At 41.1% G+C, this 20,449-nt stretch overlaps 1 protein-coding gene across 1 annotated transcript in view; it reads right to left on the bottom strand.

The window, feature by feature from the left end:
- PRODH (proline dehydrogenase 1) overlaps nt 1–20,449 on the bottom strand; it is a 227,899-nt gene that overhangs the window by 57,796 nt on the left and 149,654 nt on the right. The window contains exons 9-10 of the mRNA XM_073629331.1: nt 11,423–11,515; nt 2,494–2,640 (exon numbers count right to left, since the gene is read on the bottom strand). Coding sequence (XP_073485432.1) covers nt 2,494–2,640; nt 11,423–11,515 — 240 coding nt within the window. The remainder of the gene's footprint in view (nt 1–2,493; nt 2,641–11,422; nt 11,516–20,449) is intronic.

Genomic DNA, 20,449 nt, shown 5'->3' with positions numbered 1-20,449 from the left:
AAGAGGTTATTTATCTCCCAACATTGAGAACACATTTACTGGGGAGTGGAATTTAGTCAAAAAAAGAGTGTACACCACTGTACTTATCCTTCAAGGCATGTTATAGCAAATACTTTGTTATTTTATATGCATCTGTATCAACCAAACTTCAGAAGTTTGTTAGCATAGCTCCCAACTGTCCTTGTCTGGAACCAAATTCCTTTGCCCACCTTATCTCTTTAGTTATGCCTTTTTTGCTCTGATGTATGGATCCCCCACGCTAAACCTTTCGTCCAATGTTTCAATTATTGCATTTGCTATTTTAACACGCCAGTATAAAGGAAATGTAGGGACTTAGCAGACTTGTGTATTTTGCCTATGCTTTGTGCTAAAAAGTGTACCTTTCTCATCTTAGACAGCTGGGAGGTATTAGGTGTTAGACTTGGTCATAGGCAGATGGTACATTACTTCTAATGAACATGAGATGAATCTACAAAGTCAGATACAAAACCACTAGTAGATTTTTGAACAAGCGTTTGTATGAAAATTTGCATAAACATTTGTGCAAAAATTCTGAGTACATGATTTGACGAATGTTAGTACTTCAAAATTGTTTCCTTTTAACATTCAATTTTGAAACAAATGGATTTTACCAAACAAAAACCACATTTAATTTTAGAAAAATTAATTTTTCCATCCTGCTCCTTTGAATTTTCTCATCACGATTTTCAAATATGAGGGACTATTGGACCCCACTAACCATTAGAATATCGAACAAATGTTCTTAAAATTACAATTTTCTAACAAAATTCTACAAGTGTATGGCCAGCTTAAACTGAAAAAAATAGTCATTGAAAACAAATGTGCTACCGAAGTGTGTAAGATAGAAAAGGCTAGTGTAAAAAATGTGAACAATATCAAAAAATAAATAAAATAAGATTAATAGTGGATAAAGCTGCTAATCCCTTTGTTCATTTTGTGTATGGCCAGCTCAACTGTCAACTCATATCACCAGAAGTTCCTCACCTGTACTGCCATTGCCGATCTTAATAACTTCCCCAAATTATCTCTAGAGGGCCATCTTAAATGTAACCTAGCCTAGTTATTTCCTGCTGGATGCGTGAACTGAGGAGGGGACATATGGTTCATTTTAATGTTGCATTTAAAATGATTCTACAGAACATTAATGCCTCATGTACATTAAAGCTGGTAAACAAACGTTTAAGAGCATTTGAGCATTTTTTTCAGCAGCCACTGAACTCTCCCTAATGTTATCTTATAGGTACATGTACACTCAGGGGTTTATAGTAGTTTAGAGGCAGTTGCGTTTTCAATGGGGAATAATTTCTGACCATTTGCAATGTTAAAAACAGACTTTCCAGGAGGGAGGGAGAGGGGGAGGAGAGGGCACGGGCGAGCCTCCTGTTTTTTCCTGCATTGTAGGCACTTGGCAGGGCCTACTGATCTGTTATCTGTCAAACACGCTTATAAAACACTCATGAATGCTGCTAAACGCGCATAAAGGTTGTAAAGGTTGGAAAAACTGACGTTTTTAAAGCGTAAAACAGAAAAAGACAAAACAAACATTTAACAGTTTCCAAACAGAAAGATCAGGTTAAAAATCTTTCAATAGATGTTATTAAATAAATTTTTTCTGCAGTTAATTTACATTATGTCTACTAGTACATGGGCAGTGTAGGCTACACTCAAGGCATGCCACTAGTGAGAACTGTCAGTTGCCTGTGAGCTTACGCAAGCTCTCATCCACTTTCAAACCCTCAAATGGCTGCTGTCATACTGGTCATGTGTGCAGCACAATGGCAACTACAAATTTTCAGTGTGAGAGGAGAGTTGCAGCATGATGAAGATTCATTTGCTTACCAAACCTATTCATTTTGAACAACCAAGACCATCTAGCAGACACAGAAATGCATATTTTTGTTTCATTACTAAAAAGCATTTGAAGCTTTAGTTCCACTTTAGACATCATTCACACAGGCGTACCTATTCATACACCTGGGTAAAGCGCTGTCTAGATTAAGTTAAAAATGTATCTTTTGAGAATTTAATTTACAAGCGGTACAAAGTAAATATAGGGACCATATAATAAAACTTAACAACCGTTGGCCAGATAATGCAACAATATGGCTCTCATGTCCCTGGTTCATGGTATATTACCAGCATGTGCATACTCAATCAATTTACATTTTTTAAGCTGCTAACCTAACCAACAGGCATATGTTTCCATATCTGTGATTATTGATGGTCAGCGCAGGATATAGTGGATACTTGTCATGTGTTACATTAGAAAGCTTTTCAAATAATATTACAAAAGCATGTTCAGAAAAAGAACAAAAAAAAAAACAAGCAAAAGACCTAAAGTTAATGCAACTATATCTTTTGATCAGACAGATGAATGGAATTTGCATCAAAGTAATCCCAGCGTATGCCAGCTCGTAAATTCCATGCTGTTGTGTGTGGAGCAGTAATCATTATTGCTCTGGAGCCCCTCACCTTTAAGTAGCACTGGTACGTGTTGAAGATAATGGGATTGTCCTTGTTAAATTTACGCTGCATTTCCAATGTCAGACGGCTGATTGCAGGTTGGAAATAGGTCTGTTCTGCATCAATCATCAAGCGAACACCCGTTTCCAAGGCTTTCTAAAACACACATTACAGGGTACAATAAATGGCACTGCATGTGTCATTAGAATAATAGAAGAGAAACTGGGCTAAAAGATCACAAATGAGAAAAGTACAACACACAATACACCAAACTAAAATCACCTATGTCAAAAGACCTGCTTCTCATATTGCGGCTGCCACTGTGACCTGACCCCACTTTACGTGTATTGTTCTGTTATCTTGTCAAATAACAGTCTTCGCTTTTATTTATTAAAACATTTGTATAAAAACGCATGGTTTTCTAAAGGTCATCTCTACAGCACAATACAAAGATACAAAAAGTTGCCGGATACAAAATGAATAAAGTCTTTATATCAAAACACTCATTAGAATGCTGGGATATAAGGTGTTCTTCAAACAGAAACACATAATAAATGTTTAATGTAATATATTGCTATAGAATCAGTTAGAATTAAAAAAAAAAAAACATTCTGTTTTTACAACCACTTTACCTTAATGCATTATCTTACCTGAGCCTGATGTTGATCCAGTGCTATGCATGAGAGCAGCAGCTCTCTCATCTCTCCCTCCTCACTGAACACAGAGGCAGCAGCCATTGGCCCCTGCTGCTGTCAATCACAGGAGCGGGGAAGAGCCATGCTGTGTGTGTCCATGGACGCGCAAAGACCTAGCTTGGAATCGAGCCTGCACTAGTGCCCCCACAGCAAGTGGCTTGCTATGGGGGCACTTGTGAAGGAGGAGGGGCCAGGAGCGCTGGCAGAGGACCCCAGAATTGGAGGATCAGGGCTGCACTGTTTGGTATTAAATAACAGAAATAACATTTACAATCACTTTAAACTACATAGAAAGGATCCGTATGCAGCTGATCCTACTAGGATATAGTAAGCTTGTGACAATGTCCTCTAGATATGACCACTTATTTGACCACAACAAATAAACAGTATGTTCAACAAGAAAGTAAAATGGTTACCAAGCTTAAACCCCACCATACACTACCCAAATGTAATAAACATTAAAGACCTCTAGAAGATATTATTTTGTATTTGCATTTTAATTTGGCAGCATGAGCACACATCCAGAAGCTAACAGTCTTGGTCTTAAAAAAAAAAAAAAAAAAAAATCAAGAGGTTTAAGGTCAGACTGGTTGACTAAATAATGTTTAAAATACAAGGCAAACATTGTCATGGACACAAAACAAAGCATCACAACTGCAGCATGTAAACGCCCCCGTCTGCTGCCTTTTGCAGCATTTCTAAATAAAGCATTAGAGCACTGCATTCCTTACGTCGGGGGTGTCAGGCAAATTGTGCCCCTTGATTGCCGATCCCGGAACCTGGAGAGGAGGGGTGGCATTTAGTGGAACCAATCAACTGCATTTTCCTTCCTGCAGCCACTGAAAGCCCACTTCTCCTCCTCTCCCTACAGCCAGCATTCAGCAGCAGCAGGGAGGGAAATACAACAGTTCTACTAAATGCAGCTCCTCCTCCCCAGGTCCCTCTCCTGTTGCCCACTTGCCCAGCCCCAGTGTGCTCCCTTGGCCCTCCCTCATAGCACTGCCGGTTCCCTTCCTTACCTGCCAGCTGCTGCGGGGGATGTTTCAGGATGGAGAGTGGGGGAAGGGGCCTGTAAATGTGTTATTTACTGTCCCCCCACCTTTTCTGGATGAACAGTCAGTGATCGGTACTGATCACTGACTGTATTCATTCACAACCGAAGCATAGAAAAGTGTGTTTACTATGCTCCAGTTTGTGAATGAACAGGAAGCCGTTCAGCACAGAGCACCTCTGACTGTTCTGTGTGGCTGAGGTTGCAGAGAAAGGGGCTGGGGAATCTTTGTCCTCAGCCCCTTTCTCTGTCTCAAAAGTGAGACATTCTGTTTAGACCCCTGATATTGCACCAAAGCCCCCCAACAGAGCAACTAAAAAAAAAATGTAAACAATAAAAAAAATCCAATTACAAAAAATTATTAAAATAAAAAACTGACACCTTCCACCACCCTATTAACACTGATATAAATTGTCAAAAATAATGTAGAAAAAAAAAAAAAAAAAACTACAGACTCCATGCACTGTCCTACTGATAGACACTATCCACTTCTAAGGTAAACTAAGTTTATATATTTACAGTGACATTTGTTTTATTATATATATTTTTAATTTTCATTACTATTTAGTTGGGCCTGCTAAAAAAAAAAAAAAAAAAGTGGCAAACGTTAGTTAACTTTTATGTTGTTCAGGTACCTCTCAAAGGTTGCCTGCCCCTGCCTTACATAAATCACAAATTGAGGAGGAGGAGGGAGGGGAGGAGGGAGGTAGGAGTGAGGAGAAAAAAAATGGCCTGGTCATGAAGGGGGGTAAATCTTCCAGAAGTCAAGTGGTTAAGTGCTTTTTTGTAATGGCATTATGGTAGTTGTATTACTGCTCCTACAAGTGAAATGCTGAAAAGATTGGTGAGCTACTGAAGACAGTATTAACACTGAGGTTAAAGATAAAATTCCTGTTGCTCACATCTTTCATGGCAACAGTTAGCCCCAGCACTGGTCCCTACTAATGTACTGACTATTCTAACCCCTATACTGCCACCTGTCCTTGATTTAGTCATTTCTTGTTACAATCAGTGATAGGGTTGCTACAATTGACACTGCAAGGTGCTTCTGTCCAAAATTTGGAAATCCTCCATGTGTGATGGCACATGGCCATTAACATTGGAAGCACTGGTTATTGCTCCTGCAGTACCAAAGTTTACCCAACATGGCAAGACGAGTCTCCCAATCATTCCAAGGGATGCTTGTAAGGACTGCATCTATCGCTATGACTTTATACCTTGCACATCACACTGTGTTTGGGCATTCTTATTACAGAACAATCATCCATTTTATGGGAAATAAAAGCAATACACCTATTGTAATTAACAAGCTAGAGCCTTTCTTCTCTGTGAAGGTGAAAATAAAGTACCAGCTCTTAATCAATTTGGTTTTAGGAAGCAATAAAAGCCTCTTTATTGCTACTGATAACTTATGGCACAAACAAATGGCTGTTATTGTTTTTTTTTTTTATCAAATTTCAAAAGAATGTGTTTGCTTGCACTTCATTATGAAAGATTACATTTCAGCACGGATTCATTTATTTAAATTAGTGCTTAAAAAAAGTAATTCAAAGACATCCTGATATAAATGGCATTTCTAAGGGCTGTTCCTACCCTTTTGGATGTGAGAAATATTGTAGCATTGATTTACGGCACCATCTGAGCCACAAACTATACAGCTCATCTCAGTCATGCTGTGTTTAAATATTAATGAGTCTTGTGGAGTCAATGCCAATTACTGGCCATTTATGCAGCACTTTTTACACATACTGTTTTGGGAGAAAGCAAGAGAAAAAAAAACAAAAAAAAAACAACTATTGCATGTAATAAAATCTTAATAATCTACCTCAAAATTTGATAACAATTTCAAGAGATATTTGGCAAAGAAAAATACCTTTCAGCTGTTTAAGTGCATGTTTTTGGACTTCTAAACAAAAGAAAAGTATTTTTTGTCTGGTTTGGCTGTATATTGTGTATGCTCTTTTTATGACAAATGACTCAGAATAGAAAAATGCCTGAACCAGACACCTCAAGGCATTTCCTAAAGCTATAATACCAATAAGATGTGGTCAATGCTGCTTTACAATGCTTCTACAAATAATACCAATGCCATTTTGGTTTAGGTCACAAAAACTAAAAATAATGTATTAAATTGTAGGATACAGGAAAAAAATGACATTTTCGGACTGACTTACTAAAACTAGAGAGAGTGCAAAATGTGGTACGGATCAGCATAGAAGCCAACAGCTTTCAATTTTTTTTTGTCAAAGCATAACCACTTACTGACTGCCCTATAGCAGTTTTACTACTACAGAGTGGCAACTGTGCACTGGATCAGGGTCATCTTTAATATTGATTGGATCCTGGGCAAACATTGCCTTTGCCCCCCCCCCCCCCCCAACTCAAAATCAGGTCAGGCAACAATTGAGATTGGTTGCCAGAGTTTACAGCATATCATTCCTGCTCATTGACTGGATGCTAGAGGTTACAGCAAAGATTACAACTCATCGATTAGTTGCTAGAGGCTACCACACACCCTCACCGCTCACTGATTGGTTGCTAGAGCTTACATGTTACTGCTCATTTATTGGTTGCTAGAGGTCACATGTTTACCGCTCACTGATTGGTTGCTAGAGGTTACTGTGCATCATTACCACTTACTTATTGGTTGCTAGAGGTCACAGCACATCAATACAGCTCACTGATTAGTTACTGAAGGTTACAGCACATCATCTCCTCATTGCCTGCACACCATGGACTGGAGAGGTGAGAGGACCCGCCAATAAACAGAAAATTCCTAGAACTTGCTATCAGCAATGAGCAGGGCAGAGCACACCCAGCTATGAAGGTTAACTGAGTGCAGCTAGGAACAGAGCCCAATAGGAGCAGTATCCCTGAGGACAGGCTGCCAGAAATAAATGACTAGTTATGCCACCTAAAGTAGAGCAGTGTGGAGGGGTGAGCTACATACAGAGTGCAGGATTGAGGGATGAGCTGTGTACAGAGTGCAGGATTGAGGGATGAGCTGTGTACAGAGTGCAGGATTCAGGGATGAGCTGTGTACAGAGTGCAGGATTGAGGGATGAGCTGTGTACAGAGTGCAGGATTGAGGGATGAGCTGTGTACAGAGTGCAGGATTGAGGGATGAGCTGTGTACAGAGTGCAGGATTGAGGGATGAGCTGTGTACAGAGTGCAGGATTGAGGGGTGAGCTGTGTACAGAGTGCAGGATTGAGGGGTGAGCTGTGTACAGAGTGCAGTATTGAGAGGTGAGCTGTGTACAAAGTGCAGGATTGAGGGATGAGCTGTGTACAGAGTGCAGGATTGAGGGATGAGCTGTGTACAGAGTGCAGGATTGAGGGATGAGCTGTGTACAGAGTGCAGGATTGAGGGATGAGCTGTGTACAGAGTGCAGGATTGAGGGATGAGCTGTGTACAGAGTGCAGGATTGAGGGATGAGCTGTGTACAGAGTGCAGGATTGAGGGGTGAGCTGTGTACGGAGTGCAGGATTGAGGGGTAAGCTGTGTACAAAGCACAGGATTGAGGGGTGAGCTGTGTACGGAGTGCAGGAATGAGGGGTGAGCTGTGTACGGAGTGCAGGAATGAGGGGTGAGCTGTGTACGGAGTGCAGGATTGAGGGGTGAGCTGTGTACATCCAAGTCCCCCCCTCCCTTCAAGTACAGAGCTCTCCTCTCCCCAGATTCCCTTTCAATACTGAGCACATTCCGAGTCCTCACCAGATAAATAACGTCAGAGTGTTGCTGCAGAAGTAAAGATGTAACTTACTGCATGTCCGTGGCTTGGAGCAGCTTCTGTCTGTGTACATCCCCTGCCCCCTCCCCCCTCTGCTCTCTCTGTTCTCTCTGCTCTCTCATAGAGATCGAGGATAAGTTTTGCAGAGTAGGGGAGATGTGAATGGCCACCGGGAGGAGAGCGCTGTCATTCGTAAGTACAAGTGCTCCTGTATTTACAAGTGACAGTAGTGAGCAGCTCAGCAACCAGTGCCGGAATCCGGAGGTGGAGGAACTCCGGCTGAAAAAAGGCCATAGGGCAGCACAGGCTCCAGGGGCAGCTGCTTTGGGCCCCCTCAACAATGGCAGGGCCCTGGGCAGAGGCCCTGTTTGCCCTGCGGTAAAGACGGCCCTGCACTGGGTCACATCTCCCGCTGTGTATAAAATTATGTGTATATATATTTGTCATGTTACAACCAAAAACATAAATGTATTTTATTTGGATTTTATGTGATAGGCCAACACAAAGTGGCATATAATTGTGAGGTGGAAGGAAAATGATAAATGGTTCTCCAAATTTTTTACAAATAAATATCTGAAAAGTGTTTGAATTCAGGCCCCTTTACTCTGATACCCCTAACTAAAATCTAGTGGAACCAATTGCCTTCAGAAGTCACCTTATTAGTAAATAGAGTCTACCTGTGTGTAATTTAATCTCAGTATAAATACAGCTGTTCTGTGAAGCCCTCAGAGGTTTGTTAGAGAACCTTAGTGAACAAACAACATCATGAAGGCCAAGGAACACACCAGACAGGTCAGAGATAAAGTTGTGGAAACGTTTAAAGCAGGGTGAGGTAATAAAAAACATAAGCTTTGAACATCTCACGGAGCACTGTTCAATCCATCATCTGAAAATTGAAAGAGTATGGCACAACTGCAAACCTACCAAGACATGGCCGTCCACCTAAACTGACAGGCCAGGGAAGGAGAGCATTAATCAGATAAGCAGCCAAGAAGCCCATGATAACTCTGGAGGAGCTGCATAGATCCACAGTTTAGGTGGGAGAATCTGTCCACAAGACAATTATTAGTCATGCACTCCACAAATCTGACCTTTATGGAAGAGTGGCAAAAAGAAAGCCATTGTTGAAAGAAAGACATAAGAAGTCCCGTTTGCAGTTTGCAAGAAGCCATGTGGGGGGACACAGCAAACAGTGGTCAGATGAGACCAAAATGTAACTGTTTGGCCTAAAAGCAAAACACTATGTGTGGTGGAAAACTAGCACTGCACATCATCCTGTACACACCATCCCCACTGTGAAACATGGTGGTGGCATCATCATGTTGTAGGGATGCTTTTCTTCAACAGGTACAGGGAAGCTGGTCAGAGTTGATGGGAAGATGGATGGAGCCAAAAATAGAGCAATCTTAGAAGAAAACCTGTTAAAGTCTCTTAGATTGTAAGCTCTAAGGAGCAGGGCCCTCTGATTCCTACTGTATCAAATTGTATTGTATTTGTACTGTCTACCCTCAAGTTGTAAAGCGCTACGTAAACTGTTGGCGCTATATAAATCCTGTATAATAATAATAATAATAAAGTCTGCAAAAGACTTGAGACTGGGGCCTTCACCTTCAGGACAACCACCCTAAACATACAGCCAGAGCTACAATGGAATGGTTTAGATCTAAGCATATTCTTGTGTTAGAATGGCCCAATCAAAGTCCAGACCTAAATCCAATTGAGAATCTGTGGCAAGACTTGAAATTTGCTGTTTACAGACACTCTCTATTCAATCTGACAGAGCTTGAGCTATTTTGCAAAGAAGAATGGGCAACAATGTCACTCCAGATGGGCATAGATGGCAGAGGCATACCCAAAAAGACTTGCAGCTGTAATTGCAGCGAAAGGTGGTACTACAAAGTATTGACTCAGGGGGGATGAATACAAATGCACACCACACTTTTCACAAAACATTTTGAAAACCATTTATCATTTTCTTTCCACTTCACAATTATGTGCCACTTTGTGTTGGTCTATCACATAAAATCCCCAAAAAAATACACTTACATTTTTGGTTGCAACATGACAAAATGTGGGAAATTTCAAGGGGTATGAATACTTTAGAGCACACAAAAGCGCTAGCACGATTTTTAAATTGAGCCACAAAAAAAACACATGGTACTGCATGTGCATTTGCTAGATGTGTGAGGGTGTCATTAAAAATGAATGGCACCCCCATGGGCATCTGCAAAAGGCAGTGCATTTTTTGTGTTAACAAGCCCTAAAATTAAGTTTGTAAGGCAGAGTTCAGTGGTCTGTAGGTTGTAAAGCAGGCAGGGAAGAATGTTTCCTCTAACTACCGCTTTAGATGGGGCAGTATTTTATCCTTTTGTCACAGCACCCCTGAGGACTCATGGGACCCTGGTTGAGAAACGCTGCAGTACTGTTGAGCGAGCATGTGCATCTGGAGAACGGCTTTCTCTCATATAAAACTGTATATATAGCACTATATCTCAAATTTACAGTAACAGAAAATCAAAAGACATATCTGGCAGGATATCTTTAATTCTAAAATGTGTCGCAAAGGTTTTTTTTCTTAACTAAAACCAGCATCACAGTCCCAATCCGTTTTTATACAACACCGACATATTTTAATCAAACATTTCCAGATTAAAATAAAGAAGCTGCCATTGACCACCAGTTTTGGAAGGTGAAAGCTCAAGAGCCATGATCCTTAATGGTAATCCAGTGCAGTTGCTGATCACGATACCTGTGATATTCAGGTGAATGAAAAAGCACTGTACGTGTATCTCAGTAAAGGGTATCAAAGAGGTTTGTAATGGGCACATACTGCATCTCTTCTAATAAGTTGGTGTTCTAACAGAGCCTCAAGAGCTAGTTTTTCAGAAAGTTTTTGCTGGAAAGTTGGATTCTGAGCAATACATACCATTATGATACTACACAGAATGATGCACAATAATGGTAAGCAATGCAGTTTAAGAACTTTTTCATTTAAAATATTGCAACTTTCTAAAACTAAGCTTTTAAAGCACAAAAGAAAAGTGAAGATGTGTCATACGCTCTTTTCAAGGATTTAAGCAAAAAGTAGTGCAAGTCGCAGTACTTCACTCTGAACAATGACAGTGGGTGTAAGCTGTGCAAGTGGCTTTGTTATGCCCTCTAATTCTAGGTTTCTATAGCTACACATATCACAGCATTATTCATTCAGCAACCTGTTTGTTCTCTTATCAGAATACTTCTCAAACACTTAACCCAGACTTATTGTAAGTGTCAAGATATCTCCTTTTCCAACTACTCTGATTATGGACCGACTGTACTTTCCCGCATTAGTGATTATTATTGTTAGGTGCTGTGTTTTATCACTGTCATTTAGCTCCTTTGTTATATATTATACACTGTAACTTGTGCTGTATGATATATACAGCATGCCAAGTAAACCAGACAGAATTATGTTTCTGACCTTTGCAAGAACATCCATTCTCTGCAACATCCTCTTCATTTGCAAATCTTCTTCCTCTGTAAATCTGAACAGGAGAGGTTCCAACTGTCCGCTCTTTATAAAAAAAAAAAAAAAAAAAGCTTCAGTGAGAGATAAAAGGGACATTAATACATACATGCCATTGCAGATTGTCTATATTACTAAACAGCAACAATGTATGCAATCCAGGAAAACATATGAACTATGCAACAGTCAGCAAGTCAATATAAAACTAAACTAAACTGATATATTCTCCTGTAGCCATATTCATCAAACTGCAATGATTATGTACAACCTACCCCTCAAGCTTCAATATGCGTTGGCAAGGATGTACCAGTTTTAAGGCTTTGGTTGATCCCAGTTTAATTGCCAAACCTTGAGTCGCAAGAACAACCTGGCTTGACAAAAGTCAATTTAGGAATTGACTGAGCTGCGTGGAAAACTATCATGCAGTGACTCTTTGGCAGTGCGAACAGCTGAGGCTGCCCTTAAACAATGAGATTTCCTCTGTCCATAACATCTAGCATGGATGGGGGAATTGTGTGATGTTCTCTGTCTCTTTTATGATGGAACAGACAAAAACTTAGCCACCTATGCCCAGTCTTCAAGAAGAGGTGGTCCTTGCCAACATGGTCAGTCTTTCTTAATATAGGAGTATTAAACTCTCAGCCCTTTTTACATTACCACGTGCTACTCAACCAAATAAACACCCCCAGTAATCTATTTTGTCATATTTTTGTCCAAGCACTTACAGTTGCTAACTAAAGAAAAAGCTTTTGCGCTAAAGTGCAAGGATTATAAATCAGCATAGCAGCACTCAAACATCCGAATACTGGACTAAAATATGCTATACAGAAAATGGTGTGCTATCCCTATAAGAAATAAATCAGATTGAAAAACAGCCAACCAAAGAACAAGTGAGAGCAAATGCAACATATACATCAAAAGTGCACATCCAATATCAAACGATGAAAGTAAATAAAATCAAGTTCATCAAAAAATAAATCAGTAAGACCAACATGAAGGTGGTGTGCCAAGAAAAGTTCTTCAGTGTTAAACAGCCAACTGGTCTTCCCACACCACCAAGTGTACACACTTCTTACCAGGCAAAACCTCTAAATCACAGGAGGTCAAAAGGACCTATGTTCAGCATAACCCCATATCAGCTTTCAAGATGTACTCCAAGATACCAGGAGACATAAAGCACACCATGAAAATGAGGTAATCAAAGGTAGCAGTTCTTGTTCCATGCTTACGCTTACACTATATCACCTTGCAAAGGCGGGACACCTGCCTTTACACGCACATGAACTTTAATGGCATCCCAGTCTTAGTCTGTAGTGTTCAATATTGGGTTGGCCCACCCTTTGCAGCTATAAGAGCTTCAACTATTCTGGGAAGACTGTCCACAAGGTTTAGGAGTGTGTTTATGGGAATATTTGACCATTCTTCCACAAGCGCATTTGTGGGGTCAGACACTGATGTGGACGAGAAGGCCCGGCTTACAGTCTCTGCTCTAATTAATCCAAAAGATTTTCTGTCAGGTTGAGGTCAGGACACTGTGTAGGCCAGTCAAGTTCTTCCACCTTAAATTTGCTCATCCATATCTTTATGGCTTACAGTCTCTGCTCTAATTAATCCAAAAGATGTTCTGTCAGGTTGAGGTCAGGACACTGTGTAGGCCAGTCAAGTTCTTCCACCTTAAATTTGCTCATCCATTTCTTTATGGACCTTGATTTGTGCAACGATGTGCATATTGGAATAGGAAGGGCCCATCCCCAAACTGTTCCCACATACTTGGGAGAATGAAATTGTCCAAAATGTCTTGGTATGCTGACACCTTAAGAGTTCCCTTCACTGGAACTAAGGGGCCAAGCCCAACCCTTGAAAACCAACCGCACACCATAATACCCACCAATTGATTTGGACCAGTGAGCAAAGTAAGGTCCATAAAGACATAGATGAGCGAGTTTGGGGTGGAGGAACTTGACTGGCCTGCACAACCCGATAAAACACCTTTGGGATGAATTAGCGGAGATTGCGAGCCAGGCCTCACCCACATCAGTGCCTGACCTCACAAATGTGCTTCTGGAAGAATGGTAACATTCCTGGACACACTCCTAAACCTTGTGGACAGCCTTCCCAGTAGAATTGAAGCTGTTATAGCTGCAAACGTTGGGCCAACTCAACATTGAACCCTACAGACTAAGACTGGGATGTCATTAAAGTTCATGTGCGTGTAAGGGTAGGTGTCCCAATAGTTGGTAATATAGTGTATTTGCTCACACTTGTTCTTTCTTTGGTCGATTTTCAATCTGATTTATTTCTTAAAAGGGATAGCACACCATTTTCTATAAACTCAGTTGATAACTTTAAAAGATGTTGGCTCCAGATTAGCGCCACTTTTCCTTGAAATGTGGAAAAACATGCACACTAAATTTCAGGAGGAACAGATAAAAAATGATAGCAGTCGCCGGCAGCTTTCAATATGTTAGGGGTGAGAAGGGAAGTGGCTTGCCATCTAGGTTTTGGGGCAATTACATTTTTCTGATGCTCAAAGTAGAGGGACACACTGCTCCAGTCCCTTACCAAAGACACACATACAAGGGTGGCTCTAGTCTAAAAGATACTTCATGGGCATACTGCCACCCTACAACAGGAAAAGCTGACTGGGAAAGTGATAATTTAAGCAGCTGAAAGTGGAAGAAAGGCAAACTTTAAAAATGAGCACAGGTATGATCTTTATTGCCTACTTATTTTGGTCTATCTTGTACCAATGTAAGTATGCATATCTCATGTGAGGGTCTCCTGGGGATGCAGATTATAATTACTAAGTATTTCCTGCTACTACAGTGAAATCTTCTAGAGTTTGTGCCGAGAGTCTTCTATTCTTGGCACAGCTGCTCAGCACAGGGCCCAGAAAACAGCAGCTACCGCTGTAGTAATGCCGACTACTTCAGGCTGAAACGTGTTAGTGTTGGTTCTGTTTGGAACACCTGTACTCCTTGGACAAAAAAAAGAGAACTTTTACTCATTCTCACCTGGCTGCCGGCTTTATCTACATGGAATCAAAGGTTCGAATATTTCCCTATGCATCTGGAGTTGGGTTATAAATAATTTTATGAAGATAAAGTAAGAGTACACCACATGCAATGTAAGTCCATATGCAAGATCTACATGATTGCTATTCCAGTTAATCAAAATTTTTTTTAAATTAACATGCAGAGTTAAACTATAGTGCTCTATTACACGTATTATATCTTACTGGGGAAATAGCATCCCTTTAAATGGAAAAGAAACAAATCTTCTCTTAATAGGCATTCCCATCCATAAATGTTTTACTTTTAAAACTTAAAAAATGTTGTATTGTCTGCAAAAACCTCTAACCATAAGAACGTCAGTGGGGAAATGGTTTGTCAGTTCGATTTATTCATCCACTGCAAATTTATTCAGGTGTGAATAAAAATCTGCCTAATTTATGCAAATACATCCCTACGGACTCGATACAAATCAACACAAAAATGAGTTTATTCTCCCTTACAACTTAACTATTCTGCCTTATTGCATATAAAAACGGACAGGCTCATAAATATGCTTATTTATAGCTCATTTTCTTGTTGATGAGAAAAGTTTACTAGATTTGAAATTATTATAGAGAAAAAGAAAAACAAACGCAATCAGTAGGAATTCAGGAGAATAAGAAATAGCGCACCCAATACATTTAAAGTGTCAAAGAGCATTAAAACATTATCAATTTATACTTCAATTAGGAGAAGGATAATATAAGCGGTAAGCTATAAAACTGCACAGATATGTAATAAAAATAGGAAATCCTGCTGAATCTAGCTGGAAGGAGCAAATTCAAATCATTCTGCACTGATATGCTGACATAAAACCTGTACAATAACCCTGATGTAAGGCCAATGTCACTATTCATGACTCGATAATCCTCATGAAGGTCAGGATATCATGAATAGAAATTAAAAGCATGCAGGTTGCAGCAACATACAAACACAATCTTTGCCTTCTTGCTAGCGTAAAACAAGCATCCCGCAGCTTTTTAAATGGCCAGATGGTGGCACAATTTCTCAACACATCGTAATGCATTTGGTTAAGGTTTCTCAATTCTTTAGCATGCTGATAATAAGCCAAAGCCTAGAATTTCACACAATGTGCAGGTGGCAAATCCCATAGGAACCCCCCCCCCCATATATTGCTCTAATACATTTTGTTAGAAATATGTCCAAAAAAAAAGGATACAGTTCTAAAGCTACAGGAGCACAGAGGAAGTAAGGAACACAAGAAAGGATAGTGGGGTAAAAGAATTTTCTTTCTCTGGTGAAGGGAGCTCCAGTAATAGGGCACTAGAATACAAAATAGAGCTAAACCTGAGTCACACACAGTACAGATGATAAAACTAGGCCCACAGATCCTCCATAAGATAGAAACATAAATTGGCAAGTGTTTGTCACTCCATATAGTTAATAGCATGTGCTAGCTGATGGAAAACGATATGGGCATATCGGCATTGAGATATTATGTTTAAGAGTATTCAGTGATCAGTATTAACCTGGCAAGCTAAAATAACAATGCTTACATGTACCTAGCACAGAAACAGATTGATGCCTGTATAGATGGAAAGGCATTTTTACAGTTTGTGATTGATGAAGTATTAAAAAATAACACAAGGACTCATTCATATAGATGTCTAAACTGCAGCGTTTAGAAAAGGGGTGACCAACTTTTTGTAGAGCGAGGGCCACTAAATCGACTTGGTAAGAGGTCGTGGGCCACTCACTTTATGCAGAGTGGACACGGACACAGCCCACTCTATTCTATGGGCCCTTCGATCTGATCCCACTTTTTTTTTTTCGTGGATCGGATTGGAGGTAGGCGGGTGTAAACGGACACAAGTCTGTTTACATCTGCAGCTCCATAGAGGTGAATGGAGGGTCTGATTGGGTCGGACTGATCGTGTGAAAAGGGGCCTAAGGCTGCTTTCACACTGACGCATTGCGGTTTATTTACCCATACCGTGGGTACAGCGCAGTGCACCTATGGCTTTCCTGCGTGTTAGCTGAACTTTGCCATAGACTTTGATTACCGTATATACTCAAGTATAAGCCGACCCGAATATAAGCCGAGGCACCTAATTTTACCACAAAAAACTGAGAGAACTTATTGACTCGAGTGTAAGCCTAGCGTGAGAAATGCGCAGCTACTGTAAGTGGAAAAGAGGGTCAACAATGCCCATTGGAGCCTCACTGTGCCCATTTGCAGCCATAGGTCCCCCGAACTTCAAACTTGGTAATTAAGGGTTCCTAGATGCCCCCTAGCTGCAGCCAAAATTTGGGGTCTCTGGACCCAAAGGGCCCCGAAATGACTTTGCTGCAGATGGACACAGTTCATCGAATTTGGGGCCCCGTATTTCGGGGCCACTTGGTGCTAGGAACCCCAAATTTGGGAAAACCCAGTGGAACTAGCACTACAACATATCCAAAGCTGAGGTTCCTAGCACTAAGTGGCCCGAGATACGCGGCCCCAAATTCGGTTCGGAAAATGTAAAGCACTTTTCTGCAGCAGAGAATGACATTTTCCGAACCGACTTTGGGGCCCCGTATCTCGGGGCCACTTGGTTCTAGGAACCCCCAGATGGATATGTTGTAGTGCTAGTTCCACTGGGTTTGCAAATTTGGGGTTCCTAGCACCAAGTGGCACCGAGATACAGGGCCATTTTGGAAAATGTCATTCTCTGCTGCAGAAAAGTGCTTGACTCGAGTATAAGCCAAGGGGGGCATTTTCAGCACAAAAAAAATGTGCTGAGAAACTCGGCTTATACTCGAGTATATACAGTCTATCCTGCAGGTGGGGTGCACTTTTAGAAAGCGCACCAAACCCGCAGGTAATAACAGAAGTGTATGGCTCAGTGCAGGTAACCCGCACATGCACTGCGCTGCACCCGCAGATCAGTTTGAAAGCAGTCCAATAACCACTGCAGAACAGATATGCCCAAATATACATTGTGATTTTAGTAATAAACTTACCTTTAATAACAGTCTTCCATTCAGGTATCGCTGGCTGTTGCTGTCCCAGGCAGAGTGCATTTGGTATCACTCCATCTGTGACAGGAGCCGGTTCTATACATAAATACATTGGCTTATGCAGCTCTGCTCCGCAGCCGCTTGCTTCCCCTACTGCTGGCTTCATTCACAACACAGATGCTTTGGGATGGTGGGTTGGCAGCCCCCATTCTGGGTCTGCCAAACCCCCATTTCAAAGCAGGAGGTTGCTGGTCAAATCAGCGGGGTCCGTGAGCCACATGTGGCCCCCAGGCCACTGGTTGGGCACCCCTGGTTTAGATTCATACAGTGTACTGTTTTGTATGCATCGAAACACAGCACTATGGGAATCGATGGGACCATACACACAGCTCTGTCTACAAACAAATAAATATTATGGGTGCCACATTTAGGGCTCCTTCACACGGAAGTGTCTGTGTACGGAGCCCACTCTGCTCAGCAGGGTATCGCTCCGTCGATCCCCGCTGAGCAGGAAGATGACAGGTCCGTTGCTGCACACTGTGCAGCGATGGACCTGTCAGAGCGCCACTCTCCTCTATGGGGGATCAGATGAGGACGGACCGTAGAGTCCGTCGTCACCCGATCCGATCCACAGACGGATGGAAAAGTAGGTTTTTCCTCCGTCACACTTTTTTGGATCAGAGCGGGTCGGATGTCAGCGGACATGTCACCGCTGACATCCGACGCCCCGTAGAGGTCTATGGAGCGTCCGTTCAGGTCCGCCTAAAAAACTGACAGGCGCACCTGAACGGACAGTCCCTGTGAAAGAGGCCTAAGAGCCAACCAACCAAAAAAAAAAATTAAAAAAATAGGACCCAGCTGCGCCTAGGTCCATATATATCTGCGGATTTCATGTACAAGATGTAAGCACATATAAACACATGTAAACATGTACATACATACATACACGTGTAAAGTCAATAGGGCTCATTCACATTAGTGTTTAAATCGCCATGTTTAGTGGAGTACAGCATATAATTCTATACGCATCCAAATGCAGCACAAAAGGAGCCAATAGGGCCATACACACAGCTGTGTCTACAAAAGAAAAATGATGTGCGCATCGTTCATCAAGGTACACAAAAAGTAGGACACAGCTTCATCAGGGGCCATACATATTTTACAGATGTAAAAAAAAGTGTGTAAATGTGTATAGGCATACATATGCAAAGTCATTAAAAACTGTATGCGTCTAAAACATGGGCATTTCAGGTGTGTATTTTATGCAGAATCTTCTGCTAACTCTGACCATAAAAACCTGCATTCCATGGAGAAAATACGCATATTGCGGTGTAAATGAAGCCCAAGGCTTCATGGGGGGCAAATATAGTGCTGGTGGTGATTGGGAATCTGTTTCTGCCAAATGTCATCTGTCCCAGAAAACTATTGCATGCAACACTGAATGGCAAAGGTCCTTTACTTCACCCACCAGTATCTACCTTGGTCTTCTAGGGCAAAGGTGTTCAAACTTTTGTAGCCAATAGAAGTCTGGAAACTTTAGTCCAAGCCTGTGTGCTGGATGTATATACATTTAACCAAATGCTAGACTGGTGTACTCCTTATCCACGATGATTGTTAACCACTTACAGACCAAAAGATTTGGCTGCTTAATGACCAGGCCATTTTTTGCAATACGGGGCTGCTTCGATTTAACTGACAATTGCGCAGTCGTGCAAAGCTGTACTCACACAAAATTGATGTCCTTTTTTCCCACAAATAGAGCTTTCTTTTTGTGGTATTTGATCACCTCTGCGTTTTTTTTTTTTGCACTATAAACAAAAAAAAAAAAAAAAAAAGAGCGAAAATTTTGAAAAAAAAAAACACCTATAATTTTTGCTATAATAAATGTTTTTAAAAAACAAATTTCCTTTGTCGGTTTAGGCCAATATATATTCTTCTACATATTTTTGGTAAAAAAAAAATAAATAACGCAATAAGCGTATATTGATTGTAGACGCTACAACTTTTGCGCAAACCAAACTATGGGAAAGATTTATGGCATTTTATTATTATTTTTTTTACTAGTAATGGCGGTGATCTGCGATTTTTAGTGGTACTGCGACATTGCGGTGGACAGATCGGACATTTTTGACATATTTTTGGGATCATTGACATTAATACAACGATCACCTCTATAAAAATGCACTGATTACTGTGTAAATGTCACTGGCAGGGAAGGGGTTAACACTAGGGGGCGATCAAGGGGTTAAATGTGTGTTCCCTAGGTGTGTTCTAACTGTGAGGGGATAGGACTGACTAGAGGAGGAGACATATCATTATTCCTACTTCGTAGGAACAAACAATATATCTCTCCTCTCCTGACAGAACAGGGATTTGTGTGTTTACACACACACACACACACACACACACAAATCCCCGTTCCTGCTTTGTGCACACGATCACGCCCGCAGGCCACGTGCATCGGGTTCCCCGCTGTGCGGTAGCCCGCACGTGCCTGCTATCTCCCTTAAAAAGGTACAGACGTACCCATAGGGCAATTCGCGTCAACAAACCACTTTGCCGTCGTATGACGGCGTGATTCGGTCAGCAAGTGGTTAAAACTACCTCACTACCCTAGGGACATTTTACACAGACTGTGTAAATGCCTGTCACAAAGTGGCCATGTCTCTGCAATTGACACACAACATCAATTTGGGTGTGGGACTTCAACTAGTGTGCAACTTTTGTAACAAACAGAGAAATGAGGGTTATGTTAAAAAATCTGCCACCTGATTTGTGTGGGCATTGTTCCAAAATATATATACACACAGTGTGTGTGTGTGTGTGTGTGTGTGTGTGTACACACTCACACATACTTTGGCTTCAAACCAGCATAAATTCAGAGAGTCAGGTATATAATTAATCAATTACATATACCAAGCAGCTGCTAGTGAGCTACAGCGAGGGAAAAAAAGTATTTGATCCCCTG

The sequence above is a fragment of the Aquarana catesbeiana genome, linkage group LG01 (genome assembly GCF_042186555.1).
Source record: "Aquarana catesbeiana isolate 2022-GZ linkage group LG01, ASM4218655v1, whole genome shotgun sequence".
In the NCBI taxonomy this organism is placed as follows: domain Eukaryota; kingdom Metazoa; phylum Chordata; class Amphibia; order Anura; family Ranidae; genus Aquarana; species Aquarana catesbeiana.
The sequence above is the reverse complement of the archived record's forward strand: the minus strand, read 5'-3'. Positions and strand labels throughout refer to the sequence as shown.